The sequence below is a fragment of the Motacilla alba genome, chromosome 21 (genome assembly GCF_015832195.1).
Source record: "Motacilla alba alba isolate MOTALB_02 chromosome 21, Motacilla_alba_V1.0_pri, whole genome shotgun sequence".
Taxonomy (NCBI): domain Eukaryota; kingdom Metazoa; phylum Chordata; class Aves; order Passeriformes; family Motacillidae; genus Motacilla; species Motacilla alba.
This window is the reverse complement of record NC_052036.1, coordinates 3,843,122-3,862,139: the sequence shown is the minus strand read 5'-3', so window position 1 is coordinate 3,862,139 and position 19,018 is coordinate 3,843,122. Positions and strand designations below refer to the sequence as shown.

Below are 19,018 nucleotides of genomic sequence, written 5' to 3'. Positions count from 1 at the left end.
ACACCCTCTAACAGGTGTACGTGGGTGCATGTGTAGAGGCTTTCAGTAGCTTTGTGCAGATACAACTGAAGGTGCCTGTGGGCTGTGTGCACCTCCACAGCTGCTGTCTGCAAATCCACGCGTCTGGATGTCCCTGCATGGATGTCCCTGCGTCTCCGTGTGTGTCCACGCTCAAAGACACACACTTGCCCACACACACTCCCCCAGCCTGGCCCCTTCCCACAGCAGAGCCCTGTCCCTTGTTCACCGGAGCACCCCAGGCTCTCCCCGCAGCGAACTCCCTCCCCGTCACCATCCCACCCACCCCTTCCCAGGGAGCAGGTGCTCTCCGGGAGCCGCAGCTCTGCGGCGCCGGTGCCGTGGGCGAGGGCAGAGGCGAGGGCCGGGCGCAGGCTGGGCAACAGCTTCGTGTTGTTGGCCTCGTGGGCGTACAGCACCCGCGTGCACCCCGCGCCCACCGCCTCCGCCACCGTGGGGGCAGGAGCCACGCATGCAACGGGTCCGGCTGCGGGCAGGGCGGCGGGGCAGCTCGGGGCTCGCCTCCTGCCGGCTGTCCCTGCGCCGCAGAGCCAGGCTGGGCGGCCGCGGCGCCACGTCCGGGGCAGCGCGGGTGGAGCGCTGGCTCTCGGCGCTCGCGGTGCAAACCACACTCTCCACTTTGCTCCAACAAAGCGTAAGCAAGCGAACGGGCGGCGAGGGCTGCGCGGCGTGCTCGGGCGCGCTTAGGATCTGTAGTCCTTCTTGCTGTATGGTTTGTTGCCCAGGATGCTATCGATCTCGTGGACGATGGAAGACGACAGCTTTGGAAGGACCTGCGGGGGATGGGGACAATGCCGGGAGTTGGGATTGTGACCCTGGTCTGCGCGGGAGGATGCTCACCGCCTCCACCCCACCACGTTCGTGCCACAAGCCCCAGCTTGCTGGCAGGGTGACCCAGTTAGGGAGAGCCTGAGTCAGGCCCAACCCTGCCCCCTCAGCCCAGCAAAGCCTCGTCTTTGCTTCTCGCCTTCATGACAAGCACAACCTGTCATGGAGCCGGGTTTGTAACCCTCTTTTCCTGCACAGTGCAGCACTGCAATGAGTGCTGTGGGCAAATGTTGCTCCTGCTGGGAGCACTGACCTGTATTGCTCCAATATTCTCCATCAGCTGGTCGGCATTGGAGGCCCCCAGTAAGACGGAGCTGACACCCTCGTTGCGCAGGCACCAGGCTGGGATAGGAAGGAGAGCAGAGCTTGAGCATGGGCCCTATACCCCTAGTGTCACCCCCAGCTGTCCCCCACTGTCCCCCATCCTCTTACCGATGGCCAGCTGGGGCAGGGTGCAGCCCAGGCGCTCAGCGATGGCCTGCAGCTCCTTCAGCTTTGCCTGCTGCCGCCGACCCTCTTCACTCAGGATCTTGTCCTTCAGCCACTGGTATCCCTGGGCAGTGGGAAGGGGCGTTGTGGTGGGATCAGGGTGTACAAGGACCTTGCACAGGCAGAGCATCCCCAAACTCTCTGGGTTGTGGCTCCTAGAGTTCCTGTCTCCGTAGGGACTTTGCAAGGCCCTGGCCCTGCTCCCCATCTCTCTCCATCCCTGTGTGCCCTCCTAGCCCTAGTGCAGCTCACCTTCAGCGAGGCACGGGAGTAGGGGGGGATGCCCCCATCGTACTTCCCCGAGACAATACCGCAGGCCAGTGGGGACCAGGTCATGGCTCCAACGCCTGGGGACAGAGCAGAACAGGGGGATGACACTACTGCTCCCATCTCCCCCAGGGGCCATGGCACCTGGCCTCAGCAGCACTGGACTTGGGGAGCACTGTGGTTTGGGGGGCTGGGGAGGAATCCTCACTGTCATACCTATCTTGTGGAAGAGCTCAGGGAGCTGCACCTCCACCTTTTCCCGCTGGAACATGTGGTACTCGGCCTGCTCGCAGATCGGCGGAATCAGGTTGAACTGCCGGGCCACTGAGTATGCCTCCTGCAGAAGAGCCAGGACCCTCAGCGCCCTGCCGCTCCCCCCGAGCCCCCCGCCGAACCCCCCAGCCACGTCCTGAGCGGCCACCCCGAAAAATAATTAAGGCTTAAGTGCATCTGCACACGCTTGGCTCCCAACAGCTGCTGTCTAATTAAATCAACGTCAGCAGCATCGCTGGGGCTGCTCCGCTGTGGCCGCCCCGTCCCCTGGGCCCCTACCATGATCTCCATGGAGCTCCAGCGCGAGGTCCCCCAGTACATGGCCATCCCCTGGTTGATGACATGGGTCATGGCTCGCACCGTCTCTGCCGGGAGGGAAGGAGAGAGTGGCAGGAGGGGTTTAGCAGGGGCTGCACTGGCAGAAGGGGGCTCGCACGGTGCTGATGGCTGGCGAGCATCCCACTGCCCAATGCTGCGGTGGGAGCTGGGTGCTGTCCAGGGAATGCTTTCAGAAGAGCAGGATGGGGAGAGAGGGAGCAGCCACTCGGGATGTGCCAGGGACCGCAGCTGATCTGACATGCTCACACAGCGCCAGGCTCTCCCTGCATGGATGGCAGCCTGAGGCTTCTGCCAGTGCCCGCATGCCCTGTGGGGTTCCCAGCACGGGCACTGCTGCAGGGGGAGGGACTGATGCATTGCCCACACGCAGAGACCCACAGAGGGAAGCCTGAACCCTGTGTGAGCCACTCAGGCATCTTGGGGGGAGCCAGCCCTGAGCCATGCGGGCTGGGGCCAAGCCAAGGCGTGCTCCTGCAGCCAAAGGCGAGCAGCGGGGAGGGCAAGGGGCACGAGGCTCGCCCGGCCGGCACCCGGGCACACACCCCAGCATGCTCATAGCTGCCCCGGTGGGGAGGGACCCTGCTGCAGACCCTGGCATGTGCCAAGGGCACCCCATGGCAGGACCCTGGGGGGTGGAAGCCTCTCTGCTTTTTGTCCTTTAAACTGCAGTACAGTCTGAAGGGCCGGGGGGGGTGTCTGTGTTGTGCTGCTGCTGCCTCTGCATCTCATGGCAGGGTTTGCTTGAGAGGGGGAACAAGGATGGGGGATCACAGAGGAGTGGGGGCTCTGCCCCGGGAGACACCGCTGGGACAGGCAGCGGCTGGCGGGCAGAGTGCGGGCAGGGAGTACCTTCTACGATGAAAGTCCTGGACTTGGAGGAACTAAATGGGTCCCCTGGTGATAAAAGAGAGATTTAGAGAAAGTGGAGTCACTGCTGCTGGGACGGGGGCAGTGACCTGCCACCACACTGCCAACCCGCCCCGCCGCGATCCGAGAGGGTCCAGGCGCCAGGCAGGAGGTGGCAGAAGTGTGACTGTGGCACGGGCCAACCGTGGTGGCAGAGGAGCGGATTCTGCTCGGGAGGGAAAATGCCCTTGAAACACAAGCCTGGCGCAAACCAACCGCGACGGCGATGAAAGGCAGCGGGGAGGAGCGTGGCACCATGGCGCACACCCACCTTCCATCGGCGTGTTGGGGTCGGGCCGGTTGGCGAACACCACGTCCACGTACTCCAGCTGCAGCCGCTCCAGAGATGCCTTCAGACCTGCAGCAGGGATGGGCTGTCAGGCGTGCTGAGCCCCGTGCTGCCAGCACTGAGGCAGATGGTGAGGCACAGCCTGGCACCGGGGCCAGCAGCGCCGGTGAGTGCCCTCACCCCTATCCCTACCTTCTATGATGTGTTTTCGGGACAAGCCCCTCTCTGTCTCAGCCCTGCAAAAGGAAAGATGGGTGAGAGCCTGGGGTGAGAGCCTGACCCGTGCCAGCTGCTCTGCTGGAGGGGAGTTGTTACCTACTTTCCTCCCCAGAAGATTTTGGTGGTGATGACCAGGCTGGACCGTCTGCAGGGAGAAAAAGAGAATCACTGGTGGCGGCACCCACAAAGCCCCGTGCACCCTGCATTGGATGGCACACTCCTGCCCAAGGCTGCCCTACCAGCCTTCCCCAGCCCACTGGGACTATGGCAATGGTTTTGCCAAACAGGGATGGCATCTAGCTTACCTCCAGCCTTTCTTCTTGATGATATTTCCCAGCACCACCTCAGCCCTGCAAGGGAAGGGGACATCAGCCATTGGCACCTGGCAGCTGCAGCCATGGGGCGTGATGACAGCCAGCAGGGACGGCCCCAGACCCCGGGAGAATAAGAGGCAAATGCAGTGGCTGTGGGAACACTGTTTGCCCCTTGGCTGCAGCACCCAGAGCCAAGCTGCCCCTAGCACATGAGCTTATTAATTTTAAGTGAAAGCATGGGCACATGCCAATGCCCTGGATACAGCTGTGCTGGGAGGGTGCATAGCTGCACCTGCATGATAGAGGCCACCACGGGAAGCATGGGACTGCCAGAACCATGACTCCCCCCGTCAGCAAGCACTCAGAGCCCCGTCCTGGAAGCTGCTTTGCAGCTGGCAAACCTGGGATATTCCCATTGCCACGGTGATTTGGTGGGAGTCGGGATGTAGGGTGAGACCCCTGTGGCACTGCCAAAGCAGGGTACCTACTTGCCAGCAGCGTAGACTTCTGCCGTGTCGAAGAGATTAATGCCGTTGTCATAAGCTAAAGTCATCAGCTGCTCTGCCATCTGCGAGGAGAGAGCGGGGTCGGTGAAGGGGGTGGCCGAGAGCCGGCGCACGGGCGCGTGCGCACAGCGCTGGTGAGCTCTGGCATGCTGCATGCACCCAGGCCACAGCCACGGCTGTGCTGGCCCCTTCCCCTCCCCACTCACCAGGGAAAGGCTGGGGAGAGGCGGGGTGAAGGGGTGTAGCCTTACCTCATCTGTGATCTGCCCTCCGAAAGTCACCCATGTTCCTGCAGGGGAGAGAGAGGTGTGTGCATGGTGAATGCGGTGAGCAACGAGCGCCGCCACGTCAAGCCCCCGGCCACCCACCCTGGCTCCCTCAGCACAGCCCTGGCACGTGGTGGCCACAGCTGGCCCTGCCGCGTGCACTGTGGTGCTCCCAGCACGGCCCAATCGCTTCCTATCGTGTCAGAAAAAGAGAAAATAATTTGACAATTTCTGGGCTGTGACTCAAAACAGCCGCGGGGCTGAGGAAAACCCTTTCCTTCCCTTTGCAAACATCACCGGGGCAAGCGAGCGCTGCCCTGGCCGGGGAGCGCCGGCAGCTGCTGCGGAACCGAGGGGATGCCGAGGGGCTGTGGCAAACCCTGGCACTTACCCAGACCCAGGCAGGACACACGAAGCCCAGACTTCCCGAGGTTCCTGGAAGACAGAGACCATTAGGAAAGGTGCCAGAAAGCCCCAAAACGCTGTCTCATGCATCCTGCATGCCACCAAACACACCGGGCGCGAGGACTGGGAGGTGTGGTGGTGTCCCCTGGTCCCCATCACCAGCTGGGATGGTTCCACAATGAGAGTCCCTTCTCAGCTGATTAATGAGCCATCCCAGGCTGGGCATCCTGCAGCTCGGTAGTGGCACTGCCTGCACCTGCGCAGTGATTCTGTGCCCGGCAGGGCTATTGGGAGAGCAGTGACCTCGTTAAAGCAGCTCCCCCTGATGAGGCTGGGGTGTCCAGCTACCCTGAGAGTGCCGCTGGCACTGGGGAATGAGAGTGGAGAAAGAGGAGCCAGCACGCTGGTGGTCAGGACTGAAGCATCCCATACATGGCAAGAGTTGTGCCTGTTCTCTGCATCGCACAGGGAAGCACAGGGCTTGCACCAGGCGAGGGTACTCGGGAGTGGAGCAACATCCTGGAGAAATGGAGCACCCCAGAAAATTTGACCGGCACAAGGAACTGGAGAACAGCTTTCGGGAAGGGGGCCAGGCTGGCAGACGCCTTCGCTGTGGTGATGGAGAGCCAGTTACTTGTTAAAAATGACAAAGGCTCAAGAAATGAGCGTTAAAATAAATAAAGTGTAGGTGAGCCGCGGCAGCTCGCCCGCGCGGGTGTCGCATAGCAACCGGAGGCACCGCCACCGCCGGCACCGCCGACACGGGCACCGGCAGCCGGGCAGGGAGTGGCTGTGGCCCAGCCACGGGCAACCGTGGGTTGCACTGAGTCAGGGCAGCATCCCTCTGCACTGCCATGCCATTGCCCAGCAGCTGGAGGCACCGGCGCTCCCCCTGTCCCGTGGTGTTTTTAGAGCATTTTGTGGTGGGGAGAGGTCATGGCTGTGGGCCAGCGGTGGCTCAAGCCCCCATGATCAGGGTTGCCATTCAGGGAGGAGAGCACCTGCCTCATCCTGGACATTCCAGGAGCATTGCTGGGGTTCCCCTGGGCAGGTGACCATTGCTGCTCTTGGCTTCCCAACCCAAAAGTGTGTTGACAGGCTGCGCAATAGAGATATTGGCAGACCTTGGGAAGGCCAAGCATTCCTCTACACTTCTTATCCCATCCCTATGGCCTTCTTATCCCATCCTCTTCCTTGGAGCATCCCCCTCTGCGCCACTGTCCCTCCAGCAGCCACCAGTGGGGACTCCCGAGCTGATCACCCATTGCCTGGGAGAGGATGTTGATATACTCCTCCTCCGGATGAGGACATGACTGTGGGGCAGGAGCACTGAGCCCTGAGGATGCCACCGTGCATCGCCCCCATACTGCTGTTAGCACCGCAAGGGTTTGGTGTTGGAGAGCTGGACAGAACTGGACCAGCCCCCTCCCCAGTGCCCAGGTAAGGGGACTCGGCCGATTTAGACGACACTGGTGGGTGACAGACAGGCTCACCCCAGCGCTCTGCTGGCCTTACACACTTTGTTGCCTAATGCTGGCACATCTGGGCTGCAGCGGAGGCACGCAGCTGCTGGCAGCTGGACCATGGCGTGCAGGCTTATCTGGGGGGGGGGGCCCTACCCTGTCCTGGGGTCCATGCTCATCTGGGGAGAGCCCAAGCCTCACGCCCAGGTGCACACTCAGCCTCAATGGGAGAAGCCCTCAGTGCTCTGCCCCAGAGCCAGGACATGGGGTGTGTGAGCCCTGTGGGTGCTGGCTGGGGGGGCCCCACATGCACACACCACCCCATTTCCAGAACCACCATGGGCAGCCAGAGCCACTTATGGCTCTGCACTCACTTTGCAGGGCACTGAATCTCCAGCAGCACCGAAAGGATGCCATGGCAGCCCGGATTAACGCTACCGTGACTCCCAGATCCCCCCGGCTCGGCAGCCAGCCCGGCTTGGCAGACACTGAGGATGCTACTAATCCTACTCTGAATTTTAGGGTCCCTTCTCTCCCCCATCCTGAAGATTTTACGCGCGGCTGGATCAAAGCTGCCCTGAAGGGACAGGAGCAAACAGCGAGGAAGCGCACAGAGGCGCACGGTCAGCACTTTTAGCGACGAGAAACCGACAGAGCCGGACGCGACCCGGAGATAAGAGGAGTGCGGCGCCCCTGGCCCCCATTCCCCCCTCGCCAGCCCGATCGCAATGAGGAACAGGGAAAGCCCCGGGAGCGCCCGTTTCCTACCGGTATTTCATCCCCGGCTGCTTGACGCTGGAGTCGCTGGAGGAAGGGGCGTTCTGCACCGAGAGCTGCCCCAGGCTGCGGGCCACCATGGCCACGGCGCGGAACTTGCCGCGGGTGCCGAGGCTGGGGCTGCCGGCATTCTGTCGGTTCAGCCGGTCCTCCGCGCTCCGGCTCTTGATGCTGTGCTCGGAGCACACAAAGGAGACCTGCATGCTGCTCCGGCGGGCAGCAGCGCCAGCTGCCTAAATTTAGCCGGCGCCCCGGGCGAGGCGGGGAGCTCCTCCCGCGCGCCGCCAACGTGACGGCGGGGGGCTGCGAGGCGGCGGGAGAGGAGCGCTCCCGTCAGCCCTCCTGCCCTCAATATTTGATGAGCTCAGGAAGCGAGCGAGCGGCACGCTCGGGCAGGTGGGGGCAGGAGAGGCAGAGCGGCTGCCGGTGCCCTCCGGAGTGGCCGTGGCGGGGCGGGACTCCCCTGAGCCCCGCTGGGCATCCCCCCGCGGGTACGGCTGCCTGGCCAGCTCCGCCCTGGGGAACCGCGAGGGCAGATTCCCCTGCGCGGGTCCGAAACTAAAGCCTGCATCGCCAACCCCGCGGCTGGGCGGCAGCGCAGGTGGCGACGATGCTGGCGGCTCCCCCGCGGCAGAGCCCACCTGCTTGCCGAAGTTGTCGCCCTCGGGGCCACAGCCTCAGCAGCGCATTCCCCCTATTTTTCCCAGTGCAAGCGAAGTCGAGCGAGACGAATTCCAGCCTAGCACCTCCTGGCGAAGCAAGGACACAAGTCAGCCCACCGCAGCACCGTCCTGAGCCGGGGCCACGTGCCGGCTGCCAGCACCTGCCGTGCCCCTCAGGATGGAGCAAAATGCAGCGACGGGGCTTGCAGGAAATTATGCACATTTGCCCCAAACCTAATGAAAAATCTTGTAATCTCCTCCGCTTCCCTCTCTCACAAAGCTCCTTAGCCGGTAATCCTGCCGGCACCAGCGCCAGCGCCGGCTACAGTGCGGGGGGGACCTGGCAGCAGTTGCCAGCCCCCAGAGGATGAGAAACCCCACAAATTTTGGTGGCAGCAGGGACATGCCCAAAGAAGGAGCACCTTTGGGGTGTCTGTGCCAGCTGCTCCCATCAATAAATAATGTCCCCCATGAATATTAGATGGGCTCTTGCCACTGTGTAAATGTTACCGCGGTCATTGTGAGCAGAGGGGAACCTGACCCGCGGCGCGGCACGGCACAGTGCAGCACGGCAGGAGCCGGCAGAGCTGCCAGCTCCCGGGGGCTTCGCTGCAGCGGGGGACAAGGGACACCCCAGTACTGTCACTGGAGAACAGCCACTGTCCTCAGCCCTGGTGCCCCCCAAAGCCTGACCTGCATTACTGGGTTTGCCTGGCCGTGCACCCCATTGCCCCACTCGCAAGGTAAGGGGAGAGGTGCACTGGGCAGGGCAGCCCCATCATTCTCAGGGGCTCTGACCACCTCTCCAGCTGCCTGGAGTGTCCTCCTGACAAGGACATTGGCTGAAATCCTGATACACCTTGCACCAGGACCCCCATGCAAAATTAATGATGCACCCGCTCTGTGATGCACACCCATCAGTCAGGCAGAGATGCAAACCCATCAGGCAGAGATGCACACCCATCAGATGGAGATTTACACCCCTCAGGTGGAGAAGAACCCCTGTCAGGTGAAGATGTACCCCTCCAGTCAGGCAGAGGTGTACCTGCATCAGATGGAGATTTACACCTCTAAGGCAGAAACAGCTCTTCGGCGGCTGTTTGCTCCAGGTGCCTAATCTTTAAATCTCAGAGGGTATTTGCATCTGCAAATGCCCAAACAGCAAACAGGAATGTCAAGTGAGAAGCTCCAAGATCACCAAGCAGAAAAGTGCTAACGGCGCTGATCGGCTGCCGCCTCTCTGGCGCTTGCCGTGCCAAGGGCATCGGCTCCGCCCCGCCTCGGCGCGGCACAGGAGAGCCGAGGTGAGCTTAGGTGAGAGCCGTTCTCCTGACGAGGTGTCAAACCAGCACCAAGCAGCGTCCCGTGTCATCCCCTCACCTCGGCCCTCGCCGCCCTCGCGGCGCTGCCTTACCTGTACTTCATGCCAGTGGCGCGGGCGGTACTGTCGGCCAGGGAGAGCCCGTGCATCCGCAGGAACTCCTCCAGAGTCTTCGCCCGCGCCGCCGCCCGCACATCCCGCAGCCGCCGCAGCTCCAGCCCGTCGGCCGCCCGGGGGGCTGGGGGCAGCCCCCACTCGGGGCTGGGCCGGCTGGCCACGCTGCGCAGGCTCTCACTGTAGGTCATGGAGAGCATCCTGCCACCCGAGCGTGGGCTCTGCCGGCCAGCCACGCCGCCAAACACTCTGTGGTGCTACGGAGAGAGCTAGGAAAGCACAACATGGGCTCCCTCGCCACTCAGGGCACAGCCCTGCCCGCACTGCCATGCCGGAGTGGTGGCACCCACCCTTGCCAGGACATGTGGGACCCTAGCAAAGCCAGTCTCTTCAGCGGAGCAAAGCCTTGGCGTGGGAGCTGAAGCACAACAGGAGAAGCAGCAGGACAGGGATGCGGCACAGTCCATGTCTGAGGCTGCAGTGGTGCCTGCCACAGCTGCCCCACGCCACAATGCAGCAGTGTGGCCTGTGCCCAGCTGTGCTGGCTCCCAGCTCGTGCTGGGCTGCACTGTTTTGCGTCCCTGTGAGGGACACAGCGTGTCCCAGGAGCTGGCCCAGGCATGGTGAGCGATGGCACGAGCACCGCTGGTGAGAATCTGGCACTGTGTGCCAGTGGGCAAAGAAAATCGGGATGGGAAAGGGTCCCCGTGGGGCTCCCTGGAAAGGGTGGACACGGGCAGAGGGTCTGTGGGCACTGGGTGCTCACTGTGCCTGCGTCATGCTGCCGCAATGTGCGCCACCAGCCAACACCTTCCCCACCACCGCGGCAGCGACCTCCCAGCCGGTGCGGCTGCCGAAAATAGCCTGCCGCAGGGTGGGCTCCTCATACACCCGAGCCCTGGCTGTCTCTGTGGCTGGGACCTCACTGGTGGTGGCACCCGCTCGATTTCTGTGCCTCTCTCCGCAACTTCTCTCGTTTTCAGTGTCTGCAGGGAGCAGGGACTGGGGCCAAAACTGTGGTGCTGGTGCCAGAGTGGCCGCTGGGGATGCACTGTGACACATCGACGCCGGCATCAGGCTCCAGCCAGGCTCCCACTGGTGGTTTTTCCTTTCCCTGTGAAGCTCAAATTGACAGCTGCAGGAGCCAAAAGGGAAGGGCTCTCTGCCATTGAGGTGTGACCTCCAGAGGAAAGGAGAAGGAAGCCCAGAGGATATGGAGTAGCAGCTGGCCAGGCATGACCAAAACCCTGGGGGTCTTCTGAGACCACTCCATGCTCCTCCTGCTCTGCAGCAAGGCCTTGGGAAAGCTAGGAGACATGGAAAGGAAACCTTTCCCTCTGTTGTGGCAAAGTCAAACTGAATCCTGGTCATCAGCCTCTTCCTGCCACACCTCAAACCTGGAGACTGGACCCAGCACCTCCAGCACCAGCCCTTCTCCGTGCCGGTAGCTTTAATGAGGGCAATGCCAGTGGCTCCCGCTGGGTATGGGCACCTGGTGGAACCTCCTTGTTTCCAGTGGGATCTCCTTGCTCTGGTAGGATCCCCTCACCTGAGAGCAGCAAGGAGAAACCTGAGCTGGCTGCACCGCTGCTCTACAGCAGCCAAAGGGCTGCAACAAGCAGAGCTGGGGGTTTGATCTGGGCTGCTCTGAGGAATGGGGTGGGAATCCACCGGCTGCCCTATCTTGACACTTCCCTGATTTTCGGCAGAACAGAAGTGGATAGCCAAGAGAGTGTGGAGGTGGTGGGTGGCCATTTGATAGCAGAAATCCCAGTGCTCCTGGGATGAGTGGCAGCAGGGCTGCAGGATGAGCTGTGCTCAAGCAGGAGAGGCTGTTTTGCGAGGAAGGAGCAGGGATGGGGGACAGAGTGCAGGCTCTGTGGGATAACAGCACTGTCAGCAGCATCAGGGGCACAACAAGTGGGTGACAGGCAGGGCAGCTGCCCTGAGAGATATCTGGCCAGCCTGCCTTGCCAAGCTGGGAAACTGGCAGCCATCAGCCTGCCTAAAGCCAGGAAGACCCCAAACTCCAAAAGAAAACCACCCTAAGCCATCAAATCCCAAGTCACCCTGCACGGAAAATCTTCCCTGCTGCCCGCAGCGGCTGCCCAGTGGCAGTGCCCGTCCCCGCTCATCGCCCACCATGCCCAGCCCCGCTCGCCGCCCGCGCTGCCGGCCCCGACTCACCGCGCCGGGGAAGCTGCTCAGCAGCAGCGCAGCTCTGCGCGGCCGGGCTGCCCCAGGGCAGATATAAGAGCCGCGGTGGCCGCGTTGTTTTGCATTAGGGGAGTGTCGGAGCTTGGCGTCCAAAGCACTTGGCGGCTGCGCCGGGCCCCCAGCGTCCGGCTTCTCGCCGCGCTCCATTAGCCCTATTAGGGGATTTTCTTCCTTGCGAAGGGGAGTTAAATTATTCATGGCGCCTCACTAAAAGCCCGGGGATGTGCCGCTGCTTTATCAACGCTGGCACCGCCCGCCCCTCGCCCTGCGGTGACAGGTCCCCTGTCACCAGCACACAGGGCGGTGGGGACAGCTGGACACTGGGGCCATCAGGGAGCGGAGACGGTGCCCTGAGGCTGACACAGCCCTCGTGTGGTCCCCGTGGCAGTGGAGTCAGAGCTGGGCAGTGGCAGGACTGAAAGGCAGCCTCCACCAGGAGGGAGCCCCGAAACGGAACCGGGTGATGAACACAGGTGGCTGGGCCTGAAGGCAGCCTAAGGACAAGCTCCTGCCTGCTGGCCCTGGGAGCCTTTTGCACCAGATGTGTCCAGTGGTTCAGACCAGTCTGACAGCCAAAACTTGCCCGTCACTGGGGCTCGGCAGTGCTGGTGGCAGCACTGGGATGGACACTGTCAGTGCCACTGAGCCATCCCACTGCCAGCCCGCCTCACCTCCTCCCGTCATGTGTGGGATGGAGTACGGAGGCCACGGTTCTGTCGAGGGGCACCCCCCAGTCCCCCATCCCACAGCAGCCAGGCCAGACCCAGTCCCACACCACTGGGCTGCCGTGGCCCTGGGAGCGCTGGAGCAGCTTCTGGCACAGTGTGTGGGGAAGTGCTGCCCTCAGTTCAGACAGTAAAAGGGTGATGGGGGCGAATGTTGCCTCCCGAACCACTTAATGAGACTGCTCCTAATAGCAGGAGCCACGGAGCAGCTGGCTGGTTTCCCAGAGCTGCTCTTGGGAAAAGCTAAGGGCTTCTCCAGGCACAGCATGGGCATGGGACGCTCTCCTCAAGCTGAGCTGAGCCGCACACCCCACAGTGGCTGTCCCCCACAGCCATGTGGCCACACTCTGCTGCTTGGACAGCCCGTGAGAATGGTCCCCCCACCCAGCCACACCCCAGGGTCCCCACACTGCACTTCTGAACCCATGACCAGGCGATGAGGCGATGCCACACATGTGATGCCCATCCCACACAGAGGGACCCCGGCACACTGGGCAGGGCAGCGCTGTGCCAGCATTATCTGGGCATGGGCAGGAGCCATAGCCACTTGCTGGGGGGATTTTGGGGAGGGGGAAGGGCCTGGTTACCTGTAGAACTGGAGCTGGCGCTTGGGGCTCCCGTATCTCGCGCTTCCGACAGCAAAGGGGAGAGAGAAGAAAGATGCCACAAACCCCGTTAGAAAGGAGGAGCAGGAGTGAGTGGCAGAGTCAGTGGCTGTGGGAAGGGCCAGCGGCACCCACCCATGTCACAGCGCAGTGGACATTGCAGCAGGCACTGGCATGACCCTGAAAGTGCCCCCTATGCCTATAACAGGCACCAAAATGCTGCTGCTGCTGTTACAGTGTGGGGATTTTGTGCTGGAAGCTACTGCATGAAGCATGCCAGGGCAGTTTAGGAGTATCAGAGCAGTTTCAGGGAGCATGGTGGCTCTGGGTTGCCACAGGCTTGGGTTTGAAGCCCCACAGAGTCCCCCCAGCACTGCCCTGCAGCCTTACCTGTAAATCATCCCTGGGGAGCCCGTCTGCCGCAGCGAGAGTCGCGCTGGGGAGTCAGTGGTGGATTCGGGATACATGGAGCCAGCCTGGGCTCCCCGGAGCCACTCGCCGCCTCACCCCTGCCACAGGGGAAGAGGAAAAGAGGAAGAAATGAATTTTTTGGGGCACGCGCATGACGACACTTCCTGCTGCGGGAGGTCTTGAGCCAGATGGGCACGTGGCATTGGCAGCAGTGTGGGCACGGCAGCTCTGCTGGCCTCAGACCCTGGGGCTCACACCCTGACCCACTGATCCCAAAACCATCTCGCTCAACCCCTGTTCCTCTGACTTCCCAGCTTGGCTGCTCTCTCCAAACTTCTGGGGGTCCTAAGATCTCAAGAAATGGTGAGGAAATGTGGGCCTGAAAAATGAAATATTCTGTAAACCTTGAAGCTATCCCTGAGGGTCCCTCTGAAAGGGACAAGCTAAGAGGAGGAAAACAGTCTGGCTTTTCCTGCAGCCCACATGTGACTGACTGTGTGCACAGGGGTGAGGGAGCTCCAAGGGAAAGGAGGGCTCACCCCCAGGCACCCCTGACTCTCCTTGTCTCTGTCCCCATGGCAGGGGCATCCAGCATGACTCCCTGGGAGCTGTGCTCCTGCTCCTGCAACACTGTCAGCAGTTTCCAGTATCACAGAAAACAATGACACTTCCCTACAGAACTGGGGCTGGGATTTAAATTTATCCCTTCTTTCTTTAGGCCGGTGAGATGCCATCTTTACACTGCAGATCACAAGCTGCTCTGTTTCCCAGATGGGGACTGAGAGCTCTCTGGGCTCCCTCCCGGCTGCCCTGGGCTCAGCAGGAGCATGGCCTTACACAGTGTGTTCATGTCCTGGCACGCATCCCGCCTGCATCCTGGCACAGCATGCCTGCATCCTGCATCCCTCCCGCATTCTGGCACAGCACGCCTGCATCCTGCATCCCGCCACGGTGTGCCTGCATATCGCATCCTGCCTGCACCCCAGCAGGGCACGCTCGCATCCTGCATCCACATCCTGCACCCTCCTGCATCCCAGCATAGTGTGCCAGCATCCCGCATCCCTCCCGCATCCTGCATCCCTCCGGCATCCCGGCCCGGCGTGCCTGCATCCCGGCGCAGCCCCTGCAGCCCACGCAGCCCAATGGCAGCAGCTGCGGCAGCCGAGCCCATCCCCGCGGAGCCGCCCACCCGCCCACCGCAGCTCCCGGCCGGGCTGCGGCCCCCGGCACAGATCCCCATCGCCCTGCTCCTGAGCGCCGCAGGAGCGCGTCTCCTTTGGCCACAGCCGCGCTGGAGCCGGAGCCCAGGGAGCCTCAGTAAAGCCGGGTTTATTTTCGAGAAGTCAGGAGGGAGCCGTTCTCTCCCGAAGCCGCAGCGATGACCTGAGCCTGGAGCAGGACCCTGCCGAGCCCTACAAACAGGACCCGGCTGAGCCTCCCAAGCCCTTGTGACCCCCCCGCTTCTCTCGGGTGCTGTGAGTGCTGGCTCTGCATCTCCCACGGCCTCTCCTGGAGGTGGGCACCTGCCTGCAGCACCGTGGGGTCAGCAGCAGCCACCGGCCGGGCACTGTCCTGCCCGCTCATGCCAGCTCAACGTCACTTTGTTAGGGTGACAAAACAAAGCTGAGGGAAGCTGTCCTGCAGGGGGGACAGCTGGACCCCCGTGTCCCAGCACAGCCATGCAGCTCCTTGCTTGCACTGCCACAATCCCGGACTCCTGTGTGGCTCAGGACTGGCCGATTCTGTATCCCAGGGGGCTGTGGTACCACGAACAATTTTCAGCAGAAAAACTGATGCCCCTTCCCTGCTGCCTCTCAGCAACGCTGTGGGGACCAAGTGCAGTGGCTGGCGGTGCTAGAGGGACTTTGCTGGCAAGCACAGCTGGACCATGGGCACACGGGTTAGGGCTCTGCACCCTGAGGAGCCAAAGTGTCCCAGCCTTTGGGGCCAATTCATCCTCCTGAGCTCTTTGAGCCAAAAGCACCACCAAAAGTCCAATCTCCTCTGTGTCAGCAGCTTGGTGCTTCCCTGAGACTGCTCCTGCACCTCCAGCTTCCTCATGGCACAACTCAGCTGTGAGTCTGCAACTGCGGGAGTTTCAGCAGTGGCCCGAGAGACAAGAAGTGTTTTCTTCTGCAGGATGCACCCAGGAGGCAGGTGAAGGACACCCTCATGATTTGTGCTTCCACCAAGGTCCGTTCCCGTCCCTGGCAGCACAGTGGGGTACAGGAGTGTGGGTGCTGTGACATGGATGGTTTATGGCTGGGAAGCCCCCGGGAGCTGGGCCAGCATGGGGGGGACTACATACTGCAGCCTGCTAGACATGCTGCCATCAGAGTAGGAGAGGGTGAAACTGGACATGGAATTAACGTGAATGTAGGGACAAAACTGCTGCTTCTGGTGAGCCCGATCCTCCAAGGGTGAGGCCCTGGGGCAGGGAGAGCTGGGGGACCCTTGCCATGGGCACCCCAGCATCCTGCCCAAGTCAGGTGAGGGATGCAGGTAATGTCGCATCTCCCCACGCCAGGTGCCTGTCCCCATATTTCTCCCCGTTTTTCACTGTGCAGCAAATGCCCCCCTCCACGCCAGGGGGAAGGTGACTTTAGCTCAATGACTCACGCTGCCCTGCCCCGTCGCCTCGGCACCTCCTGTCACCTCCTGCCGTCACCTCTGTGCTCATGCCCCGTGCTGGTCCCGTGCCCCCCCTCCCCCGGCTGCACCGGCGCCGCAGGGATCCGCAGAGCAGCAGCCCTGCCCCTTCCTTTGGCCCGGGAGCCTCTTTTGCGGCGCAGCACCTCCCAGCCCACCAGGGGCCTCCGGCCGCCCGGGTGGGCTCCCGCGCCTTCCCCGGCCCATCATCACGACAACGCGGCACGCGGGCGCTGGGGACTCAGCTGCGACACGTGAGGTCGCCCGTGACCGCCGAAGCTCCGGCACCGGCGCTGCTCAGCTGCCCGAGTCAATGACACAGCCCAAAAGCACGCGTCGGCCGGGGTTATTCCGGCTTTGCCGTCACGTACACCAGAGCCAAAGTAACGGGGTCCATCGGGCTGCCCGCGGGTCCCTGCTGTGTGACACCGCCAGTTCCCTGCTGTGTGACACTGCCGGCTCCCCGCCGTGCCGGGGCTGCCGGCCGGGCACGGCTGAGCCACGGCCGCGGCCCCGCCGGCACCCAGCACCGCACCTACCTGTCTCCGGTGCTCGGACGGAGGGCGATGCGCGGTCGGGAGGCACAAGGCAACGAGTCCAAGCCGGCCGCCGGCTCGGGCTCCGCGGGTGTCGGGAAGCGGCGCCGGTGCCGGCGCAGAACAGCTGCTACAGCCGGCGGCAAAGGCAGCGGATGACGGCTCCTACCCCATCCCCGCTCCGTCCCCGGGAAAAGGCGTCTGGCGGGGGGGGGAAGCCGAGCCCTCCGCGCCCCGGGATGCGACAGCACCCAAGGATGCTGCAGAGCCGTCCCTGCCGCTCTCACATCCTGACTCGGCAAGTTTGGCTCCGCCGGTGGCTGCAGCCGGCTCCCGATCCCGCCGGTGCCTTAACCGTGTCGGCGCCGCAGCCCGGCACCGGCAGCGTGGGCGAGCGAGCGGCTGCCACCAGCCGCCCCTGCGCAGCTCAGGCGGGGGAAGACTCGTCCGGGGCCACGGGGAGCCTGGGCAGGAGCTGCATCATCACTGCCTCAAATCGCGCCGGGCGCGTTTCTCTTAAAATAATCAAATACAGCGTCGGCAGTGATGCTGCAGGGTTGCCTCCAGCACCAGGGTCACCCGGCTGCCACGTTCTGCCACTGGCCACTCATCCTCCTTGTGCTCATCACGCCTTCTCAGTGCCTTTGGCTTTCTGGCTATCTTGGGCAAAAAAACCAGCCCGGAGCGTGCCACCTCAGTAACTGGAGCAGGCTGGTCCCTGTGGCAGTGCGACTCAGTGATCCCGCAGTGATAACACCACCAATGCAGCTGGATCTAACAGGAAAACCAGAGGACAAGCCAGCAAAAAGGGGCCAGGGTTTGGGACAGGCTGCTCACACAGTGATGCTCTGGCAGCTATAAATTAGGAAAACCTGGTTCCTCTCCCTCAGCCGAGTCCTGTTCGGCTCCATGGCAGCATCTTGGCACTTCCTCTGCCATTTCAGCATGGTCCTGGCAGCGACGGGGCCAATGAGCACACTGCCTTCTCCAAACGATGCTGACACTGACAGGGACCACTCAGCACTGCCAGGGTGGGCGATCCCAGCAGGCTGCCTGCCCACTTTCCATGCCACAAGCACTTCCAGGAACAACCAGTAACAGGCAGGGAAGGTCATAAACCCCGTCCCGTTTGGGGATGCTCCCAGCACCAGCCCATCAGTGGCTTTGCTATCCCCACAGATGGTGGGAGCCATGTGCCAAGTTGATCAGCTCCTGCTCCGTGATGCATCTGACCCACAGACCCGCAGGCCACGAGCAGGAGGTGACAGCTGGCCCTGCCACCCTCCTCATCAAAACAATAATAGTAATAATGAATAAAACCAGCAGCTCTCTTGAATCTGCCGTTGGCAGCTCCATGTAGAGGCATTTTCTGCTCACCAGCTGGAAAATCACTGCATATATGCAACAGGCCTGTATAGGGGATGTGACAGAGACTGGATACGTCTCGCCCAGCCTGCTCTGGCACTCACCCACTGCTGCGCCGCGGCTCCCAGCAATGCTTGGGGAAGAAACCTTCCTGTGGTTTTGGGAAGCGGGGTGGGTGCTCTGCCCACACCTGCCAGCAGCACAGACCACGTCTCACCTGGCCGAGAGCCTGCGGTGCCTGCGTGAGCAGTTCCGTGCTGGCCACAGGCTGAACAGGCACGGGGCCTATGGGCATCCCCACCACGAGGAAAACAGCCCCAAAAAAATGCTGGCTGGCGAGACAGAGGCTCACGAGCTTCGGGCCTGGCAGAAGAAATGGTGAGGCAGCGGCATTTGGGCTGTGAGGGGACCGGGGACCCGCCACAGGGCTCGGGGCTCCTTCCATCCGCAGCCCTCCGGTCACCGAGACAAAGAACGGACTAAGAAACGGCAGCACACTGAAGGAAGCTGAAGGAACCGCGGCGTTTGACTCACTGTGCGCAAATGGGCTCGGGGGAAAATCTAACGTTCCCACCCCCGTGTCGCTGGGGCTTTGCCGCCGGCTCACACCGTGGCACCGGGGCTCCTGCCCTGCGCTCCCGGCGCACGGTGACAGGCCGCAGGCCAGCGGAGCATCCCCGGCAGCGTTCACCTCGCCTCGCTGTGGGAACGAAGGCACAGCCAACCTCCCCCCGTCCCCTCACAGCCCAGGGTCCCACAGGGCCGAGAGCAGGCGGCGGGGCGAGGGCCCCTCTCTCCGCACCAGGGAGCGTCGGGAGGGGCATGCGGCGGGGTGGCCTAGCCCGGAGCCCTGCCCGCGGCTCTGCCCGGTTCCACCGCCCCCGCCAGCGCCCGGCCGAGCCCCGCAGCCCCGGCCCCGCTCCCCCCGCGCCCCCGCACCTGCCCCGCGTCCGCCGCTCCCGCCGCTCCGCCGCCCGCCCTCGTGGGGGGCGGCCCCGCCCCGCCGCGCCTGGCCCCGCCCCTCCCGTACCCC

General features: G+C 62.9%; 1 protein-coding gene across 5 annotated transcripts; it reads right to left on the bottom strand.

Moving 5' to 3' along the window:
- Nucleotides 1–389: 389 nt before the first annotated feature.
- Nucleotides 390–18,986, bottom strand: KCNAB2 (potassium voltage-gated channel subfamily A regulatory beta subunit 2). 5 transcript variants are annotated; one of them, XM_038159761.1, is made up of 16 exons: nt 18,925–18,986; nt 13,415–13,533; nt 13,007–13,048; nt 5,127–5,170; nt 4,721–4,758; nt 4,452–4,531; nt 3,955–3,999; nt 3,750–3,794; nt 3,623–3,666; nt 3,413–3,499; nt 2,176–2,261; nt 1,840–1,960; nt 1,609–1,703; nt 1,300–1,420; nt 1,121–1,209; nt 390–812 (listed from the first exon to the last, which is right to left on the bottom strand). In XM_038159761.1, the coding sequence occupies exons 2-16, from the start codon at nt 13,489–13,491 to the stop codon at nt 723–725; spliced, it is 1,104 nt and encodes a 367-aa protein (XP_038015689.1). In that variant the 5' UTR covers nt 13,492–13,533; nt 18,925–18,986; the 3' UTR covers nt 390–722. The 5 variants fall into 5 exon arrangements, with proteins under 5 accessions (XP_038015689.1, XP_038015688.1, XP_038015690.1 ...); XM_038159760.1 differs by lacking the exon at nt 18,925–18,986 and adding an exon at nt 16,624–17,135; XM_038159762.1 differs by lacking the exons at nt 13,007–13,048; nt 18,925–18,986 and adding an exon at nt 16,624–17,149.
- Nucleotides 18,987–19,018: the final 32 nt, after the last annotated feature.